The sequence below is a fragment of the Oreochromis niloticus genome, linkage group LG19, assembly GCF_001858045.2.
Source record: "Oreochromis niloticus isolate F11D_XX linkage group LG19, O_niloticus_UMD_NMBU, whole genome shotgun sequence".
NCBI lineage: Eukaryota > Metazoa > Chordata > Actinopteri > Cichliformes > Cichlidae > Oreochromis > Oreochromis niloticus.
The window spans coordinates 29586889-29595142 of NC_031983.2; the positions used below are offsets into that span (position 1 = coordinate 29586889).

Genomic DNA, 8254 nt, shown 5'->3' on the forward strand with positions numbered 1-8254 from the left:
ACAGCTTTTTGAATGAATAGTACTGGTAACTTACTTCAGTCTACTTAATATTTGTTAATTAAGCACAATATTAGATTTTACAGTGTACAATAATACTGAGAAACCCCAACAGTCATATGACCCCCTATGAGCAAGCACTTTGGTGACAGCGGGGAGACTACGATGACTACGATGACCTGGATGACTGAGAACCTTCACAGACAATGAAAAACAACCTTTTAACAGGAAGAAACCTCCGGCAGAACCAGGCTCAGGGAGGGGCGGGGCCATCTGCTGCGACCGGTTGGGGTGAGAGAAGGAAGACAGGATAAAGACATGCTGTGGAAGAGAGACAGAGATTAATAACAGATATGATTCGATGCAGAGAGGTCTATTAACACATAGTGAGTGAAGAAGAAACACCGAGTGCATCATGGGAATCCCCCAGCAGCCTACACCTATTGCAGCATAATTAAGGGAGGATTCAGGGTCACCTGGTCCAGCCCTAACTATATGCTTTAGCAAAAAGGAAAGTTTGAAGCCTAATCTTGGAGAGGGGTTAATGTAGGAGGCAGTGAACCATGTTCCAGAGAGGAGATGGGCAGTTATTTTTAAATGTTTAAAAAAAGCAAAAAAAAAACTCAATAGGAAACCCATCAGGGCCTGGAGCCTCATGACTTTGCATGGATTTAATTGAAAGGAAAATGTGCTCTAGACTGAGAGGTGCATCAAGCCTATCAAGGAATATGAAGATTTTAAAGGAAAGTCATTCTGACAATGATTCAGACTGATAAAGAGAAGAGTAAACATTTCTACAAATATTTTAATAGCTACTGGTTTAAAAACGAGATTGCCTGAGAAATCCTTACTTTGACAAATTAATCGAGACTGAGATTTCGGTTGGTGTGCTAAAAGCCTGCTTGGTTTCTCGCCATAATCATAATAATAAACAGCACAGGAAGGTGATATCAGACCATCGAGCAGCTCTGACTGAAGGTCTCATCGTTGTTTCATTAACCTCTCTGAAGGCTTGTCGACATTTCTTGAATCAACATCATGAATTTGAGTTTAAAATGAATGAATGAGTTTGTTTTTGTGTAACGATGAACCGAGAAAGAAGTGATTTTCCCACGGAGATAAACTTTAGACCGATTCCCGTGATGCTGAATAAGAAACTGAACTGTTACGGATAAAAAAAAAAATCAATTGGATTAAAGCAGTGAAGGGATTAAACTGATGATCCGAAAGATCAAGTGGATTGAATCTCCGTGGTAACGAGTTTAATTATTCCACGGATCAATATTATTGATTAATCTGTGATTTGCTGTGAATGTTTAATTTATCTGACTGGTTGCAGGGTATTTGGGGAAATCGGCCGCATTCATTAAAAACTGATCACTGATCAATACTGCCGAAGTACTGCTCGGTGATCTATCGGTTATGGGTCAGCTGTGCAGAGTATTGATCAGTGATCAGGGCTGTTCCGGATGTCCTGTGATGGCAGCTCTCTCTCTCTCTCACACACACACACACACACGTCGAGCCGCCTGCACGCGCCTCTCTGATCGCTCTCGTTGGTTTTGTATCAGCTGATCGGAGCGGGTTCGGCTCTGGGTCCGGCTCCGCGTCTGGATCCCTGTACGGTTCCGGTCTAATCCGGTTTCTTCTGGTTTGTGCTCTTTGTTCCGGAACTTTTCGGACTCTTCGGTGAGCTGTTAGCCGTTAGCCTCTCCTAGCTGCAGCGGATTGATTCTTTCCTCGGAACCTTCCACAGCACAATTCCTGTTTCAACCCGAACCTTGCCCCGGCTGCCCGGCCCGGACTCTCGCTCTTCTCCGGGCCGACAGGCGGCTCGGTTTGGTTAGTGGAGCGGCTGAGCGAACAGGCTAACAGTTAGCCTGAGCTAGCTGCTAGTATGCCCGCGATGCTGGAGAGGAACCCGGAGGCTTCGGGCAAGAGGAGAGGCCGAGCCCCGGGAGGAGGGCCCGTCGGCGGGAAGAGTCTGTCCGGTAATGGAACCAGTACCAACAGCTGCTGGGAAGAAGGAAGTTCAGGCTCGAGCAGCGACGACGAGCATGGTGGGTAGCCTCGATCATCGCCGCTGCTGCTGAGACTAATCTGAGTACTGTACTGAGTACCGTGTGTGTGTGCGCGCAGGTGGAGGAGGGATGCGGGTCGGACCGCAGTACCAGGCCGTGGTTCCAGACTTTGACCCGGGTAAGATTGCTGCTGGCTCGGGAGCCTCGAAGTGAAGTAGTAGCCTTGAACAATACCAGCTGTAAAGTTCGCGGCGCTGGTTCCGGTCCCCGCGTGCCGGTTCCAGCTCCACGTGTGTGTCCGACTCTGGTTCTGGGTTCGTGTGTGTTTGTGTTTCAGGAACTTTTGTTTCCTTAGCAGAAGCAGCTCGAGTCTCCTCCTCACAGTCAGAACATTGAACTTTAGTCACAAACTTCACACACCGAAAATAATCAATAATCAGATAAAAGTCATTAATAATCGCTGCAGAATCTGACCAGAATCTTGAAAACTGGTCAGAGTAACAGCTCTGAGTTAAACTTCATGTTGATCCTCAAGGTGATGCTGAGTCTAACCCCTTCTTCACACAACCACCTGAAAAGTCGTACAGGTGAGCAGCTCTGCCTGCACAGGTGTGGCTGGTGGCTCAGAAAGAGCTGCTCCATTTTCAAAATTAGTTTATTGATCAATTTCTGATAAGCTCCAGCATTCTACCAGAACCGTTACAGCATGAATCCCTCATTGAGTTATTGAACAATAAAGTCTCTGACGTGAGAACCTTTCTCATCGTTTATCTCATTAACGTATGTGTGTGTGATTCCAGATGTAGCCCGGGCGGCTCATCTCAGGGAGAACCTGGGGATGTTGGTTTGGATCCCCAACAGCTGCCTGAACCAAACTCAGTGTAAGAAACGGCTGATTCACCTGAGAACATGGTGCGCTGATGCATCAGAGTCTGATGGCGTTTTGTGTGTGGGGGGGGGTTTCTGTTGCAGTGGACGAGTACATCGCCATCGCCAAAGAGAAGCACGGCTACAACATGGAGCAGGTAATTGTTCACACCTTGGTCACTTTTTTATTTTACTTTCTCTTTATGTGCCGCCATATTTAGACGTTGGTTCACGCTGCCATCCTCAGTCAGTAACAGGTGTACTTGTGAACACAGTGTTATTTTGGAGGTTGAGTCGCTGCTAATCATGTGGTGCTGCCCCTTTCTCTCTCCTGTCGGGTTCCTGCTCCTTCTCCACGTTGGACTGCAGCTGGTGATGTTGTCATGGACCTCTGACCAGCAGTTGCAGCAGGAGGAGGGGCTTGGAGAAAAAAAATGTATAAATTACATCTTTAACAGGGCACCTGCTTTAGCAGCGAACATGTGACTATCTGAGCATGTGCACAAACAGATGTCACACTCAGTCGGATCCGTTTTTTTCTTTGTTTATTCAAAATGCTCTGCAGAACTTTGCTTCACTTTCTGGACGGTAAAATAAAATTCAGGTTCTCTCAGGAATATCAGACAGGTGGATCTGAAGTTCTTCTCCCTGTGTTTTTAAAATCGCTGCCTTCACGCTACCATCACATGTTCAGCTGTTAGAGGGCCTGAACACACAGGAAGTGCTCAGCATTTGCAGGGACCGTACAGATCATGACGCCAAATATCCTTCAGTATTTAGAATGTCCACATTTTACCTGTCTCACCTGTCTCAGGCGCTGGGCATGCTCTTCTGGCACAAACACAACATCGAGAAGTCTCTAGCCGACCTGCCAAACTTCACTCCGTTCCCCGATGAGTGGACGGTGGAGGACCGCGTGTTGTTCGAGCAGGCCTTCAGCTTCCATGGGAAGAGCTTCCACCGCATCCAACAGATGGTACCAGTGCTCCCAGTCCTAGTCTGTCTCTGTCACCAGTGCTCCCAGTAATTTTCCCCCCTTTGACCAGTGCTCCTAGTTTGACCAGTAGCTCCTTGTTGTGTCTGACTGTAGTTACCTGATAAGTCCATGCCCAGCCTGGTTCGGTTTTATTACTCTTGGAAGAAGAGTCGCAGTAAAACCAGCCTGATGGACCGCCAGACTCGGAAACACAAACGAGAGCGAGACGACAGGTGAGCAGATACCTGCGCAGGTGTGGGTGCCAGGGTTTTAATAGTTTTGCAATTTTCATTAGTTTTTATTTTTATTTCGTTTTGACTTCAGATTTTCAATTTTATATTAGTTTTAATTAGTTTTTACCAATTGTTTGCTAGTTTAGTTTAGTTTTTATTTTTTTGAAAATCCTTACTTTCAGTTTAGTTTTGATTAGTTTCAGTTATAGTTTTAGTTGTGTTTGCAATAATTAAGTGTAACAAAATCCCAGTTTCATCATATCAGTCATGCTCTTCTGCTTATCCTTGGGTATGTTGCTATTCCAGCTACCATACCCTGCACCCTGCACAGGTCGCCTGTCTGTCGCAGGGCTAACACGCAGAGACAGACAACTCACATTCCCACCTATGGGTTCTTTAAATAAATAAATAAATAAATAAAGGCAGATGAACAACCATTGATACCAGGCAACTATAAAATGTATATCTTGGCCGCAATGAGACTATTAACTCTTGCAGCACCGGGTGTTAAGGCAATTGACTCACACAGTTATGTAGATATCCCAGTCCTGTTGTCTCGGGATGCATCACGCTGCCTTGCCTGGGGTTAGCTTCTGTTTCTGGGGATGAGGGTTGAGTGTGCTCCCTTACCTTCTCCAGGTAAGCTAGGTTAGCCTTCTTGTGTGAGCTTTTCAAGTGCACTTTAAGGTTTGTGGGATTTTTTTCCCTTTAGAAATGTCCCTCATAATTTGTCTCGTTCCACTACAAGACACTTGCTTTATCCAAAACACAGTCATATTCAAAGTAATCCCAAATTGGAAGCTGGCGCTTTCTCCAGACTTTTCCTGACATGATTCTGCGCGTGGACGGAGCAGCAACACAGACGACTCGACTAACGTGCTGCCACCTGCTGGCATAATGAGACACAGCAAGAAAAAAACCTGGAAACTAAACTTCATTTTCACCCTTGACTATTGTATGACACGCACACATCAACGAAAACTAAACGCATTTTTGCTATAAATTCAGTTAATTTTAGTTAGTTTTGTGAACACTCATTACAGTTTTAGTTAGTTTTCCTTTTTTTGTTTTTATTTTTATTTCCGTTAACGAAAATGTTTTTTCACTTCTAGTTTTTGTTATTTCGTTAGTTTTCGTTAATGATAATAACCTTGGTGGGTGCTACCTGATTGGCCGATGAGTGTAAATATAAATGTCTGTTTCAGTGACGATGAAGTCGAGGACAGTACTGGAAATCCTCCGAGTGACTCTGAGTTGGACGTAAATAAAGAAGACAAGAAGGAGGTACAAAGTTCAGTGTTTACTTGTCTGTTTGTTTGTTTGTTTGTTTGTTTGTTTGTTTGTTGCTGTTGTTTACCCGTGTGACTCTTTTTCAGGTGAGCTCAGGTTCAGAGAGGTCAGAGGTGAAACCAGTTTCTGGTCTGAAGGTAAGAACACCATAGCAACCCTCAGACCATAGCCTGTGTGTTCGTACCTGTCTGTCAGACAGGTGACGGCGGCTGCCTCTCTCTCTGTTCACCTGCAGACAGGTGGGAAGGCGTCCCAGCGGATGAAGAAGCGCCCCCCCAGAGGAATGTTTCTGAACCATCAGGACGTCGTTTCTCTGTCGTCCTCATCGCCTCAGGGACTCATCAGACAGCTCGACTCGCAGCTCGTCTCCATCAAGAGACAGGTGAGTCATTGTCATGGAAACACTGGAACGGGGAGGTGCAACCATCGCCAGAAATCTACAGAAAGACTGAAAATAGTCAGAGGGCTGGTCAGGTAACGGGGTTTATCACTGATACAAACAAACCTAATCTAAACAAAAGGTCACCTGTACGAGCTGCAACAGGTAAAAACAGCTTTCACGCCTGATCACCTGCACAGTGTGGATACCTGCACTCACCTTCATCACGTTCCTGTTTCTGAGCCTCAGTCTCGGTTTCAGATTCAGACCATCAAACAGACCAACAGCGTGCTGAAGGAGAAGCTCAGCTCAGGGGTGGACGAGTTCAGGCTGCCCGAGGTAACCACGGTAACACAGCAACATGGCAGTGCGATACAGCAACGCAGTACAGTACCACACAAACGCAGTACAGTACCACACAAACGCAGTACAGTAGCACACACAAACGCAGTATAAAAATACACAAATGCAGTACAGCAACATAGCAAAGCGATATAGCAACGCAGCAGCGAGGGCTGTGTATCCTCACTGATTTTTCTCTCAGTGATTTCGATGATCGATTCAAATTGCTTTATTTAAACTAAAATGGATTTTTTTAAGCCCAGCACTGACAGCAACAAAGTAATGCAGCCCGCCTTTCTCGGTAAGCTGGCTCAGAGATTACAGCACCGTGGTGCTTATTAACTTTCTGTGGTAATGTGGGCTCTCTGCTTCATGCTCTGAGCACGCTCGCAGAAAAAGGAGAGGCATGTCGGTTCTTCCAGTTGCTGGTATTCCTGGGTGCTGACGTTAGTTTCTTTATGTTTCAGGTGAACCAGAAGTTCAATAACCGTTGGACCACAGAGGAGCAGCTGCTCGCTGTCCAAGGTAACACCTGAAACAAGTCGCCTGACAGATGTTCTCATCTTTTTAAAGCATCTGTTTATCAGCATCAGGGTTTATTGATCAGACATGTAAAATCATAACTAGATGACCTATCGAGGTGCAGACATATGAACTTGAGGCTGCTGTCAGACTTCTCAGTCAGTGATTGGTCGATGACTGTCTCCCTCCTGTCCAATCCTACACAGCCATCAGGAAGTATGGGCGGGACTTCCAAGCCATCTCAGATGTGATCGGTAACAAGTCGGTGGTGCAGGTGAAGAACTTCCTTGTAAACTACAGACGCAGGTTTAACCTGGACGAGGTGCTGCAGGAGTGGGAGGCGGAGCACGGCATGGAGGTGGGGGCAGGAGCGAGCGAGGACGACAGGATGGAGGAGAAGATGGAGGTGTGTCCCACCGAGGAGGATGAGGTCACCGCCAAGCAGACCAAGGAGGTGAGGACACAAATCCCAGCATGCTTGGCGGCACACATACCTGTCTCGGTCATGTGACCTCCGTTTGTCAGCTCATGCTACTCATGTGACTGATTTTGGGCTCAGTGGATGGGATGAGTTTAGAGGCATTAAGGGAGTAGTAGTTTATTTCACAGCACTAATGAAACTGCATGACTGAAATTACTTACACCTGGCCACACCTCCGCTCACCTGCTCAGGTGTGACAGTCTCACCGTGTTTTTCTTCTCCTACAGGATTCGTCCTCTCCGCTGAATGCCAACAAGCCTTTGGCCTCCTGAGACCTTCTAGCCCTTCCTCTTTAGCTTCAGGGCTCCGCCCCTCCAGTTTCAGGCCCCGCCCCACAGGCTTTATAATGTAATTTGTTTTATTGTATGATACGTTTCTCTTTGGTTTTCTCTGTTTTTAGATCACGTGTGGGGTTTGTTTTATTAACCTGTCATTTACCGCTTGCTCTGGACCAATCAGACCTGTCAGTCAAAATGGGCGGAGCTTTTGTTGCTTATTTTCTACTTTTTCGGGTTGTTTTTGCTTTTATTACTTCCTGTTTGGTGTGTTGGGGATTGGGGGTGTGTCCTAACCTGATGGCATCTTTTTTTTTTTTCTATTATTTTAGGGCTTTTTAGAAGAAAGACAATAAAACCAAAGTTGATTAGTAAAGTAATTTGTATGCTTTCTTTTTTGAGACCAAACTGAGTCCTCAGGTAATTTAAGAGAAGTGGCGCCCCCTGCGTTTGTGTGCTACAGAGACAGACTGACCAGCTGTGCCTACTGATGGAAAATGAGCCAAATAGAAAGGAGTCACCATATTAAGTCACAGCAGTCTCCTCAGATGGTGGAAACGCTGAGGTTTTTTTCATTATTATTGTTCCACCAGATCATAAAACATCTCAGGACTCAGAGTTAATTTTCATTAATCTGCAGCATTATGAGTTTTCTAAAATGATCTCAGGATTTAAATCGGTGTGCGTGCCTGAGCTGGTCTGATCTGCAGCTAAGTGGAGCAGAAACAAACTCGTCTTTAAAGAAATATTTATCTGTAAAATAAATCAGAAGCTACACTTGAATCATTTTCCTTTTCTTGTTTCAGCCTGCTGCTCTTAAAGCTCACATGGAAATTAAAATAAACACTGCAGCAAAACTCTGTGGCGGGCT

The 8254-nt window shown here is 45.6% G+C and overlaps 1 protein-coding gene across 1 annotated transcript; it reads left to right on the top strand.

Moving 5' to 3' along the window:
- Positions 1-1318: 1318 nt before the first annotated feature.
- Positions 1319-7763, top strand: rcor1 (REST corepressor 1). The gene is made up of 13 exons (XM_005461938.4): positions 1319-2057; positions 2137-2196; positions 2819-2899; positions 2991-3043; positions 3700-3861; positions 3976-4094; positions 5300-5378; positions 5471-5521; positions 5620-5766; positions 6025-6102; positions 6573-6630; positions 6834-7081; positions 7336-7763. The coding sequence occupies exons 1-13, from the start codon at positions 1895-1897 to the stop codon at positions 7378-7380; spliced, it is 1344 nt and encodes a 447-aa protein (XP_005461995.1). The 5' UTR covers positions 1319-1894; the 3' UTR covers positions 7381-7763.
- Positions 7764-8254: the final 491 nt, after the last annotated feature.

Bases quoted from the DNA above. Each gene is read 5' to 3' on its own strand.
- rcor1 (XM_005461938.4), top strand. From the start codon at position 1,895: ATGCCCGCGATGCTGGAGAGGAACCCGGAGGCTTCGGGCAAGAGGAGA. The intron at 2,058-2,136 runs GTGGGTAGCCTC...GTGTGCGCGCAG, and splicing joins GAGCAGCGACGACGAGCATG to GTGGAGGAGGGATGCGGGTC. The intron at 3,862-3,975 runs GTACCAGTGCTC...GTCTGACTGTAG, and splicing joins TCCACCGCATCCAACAGATG to TTACCTGATAAGTCCATGCC.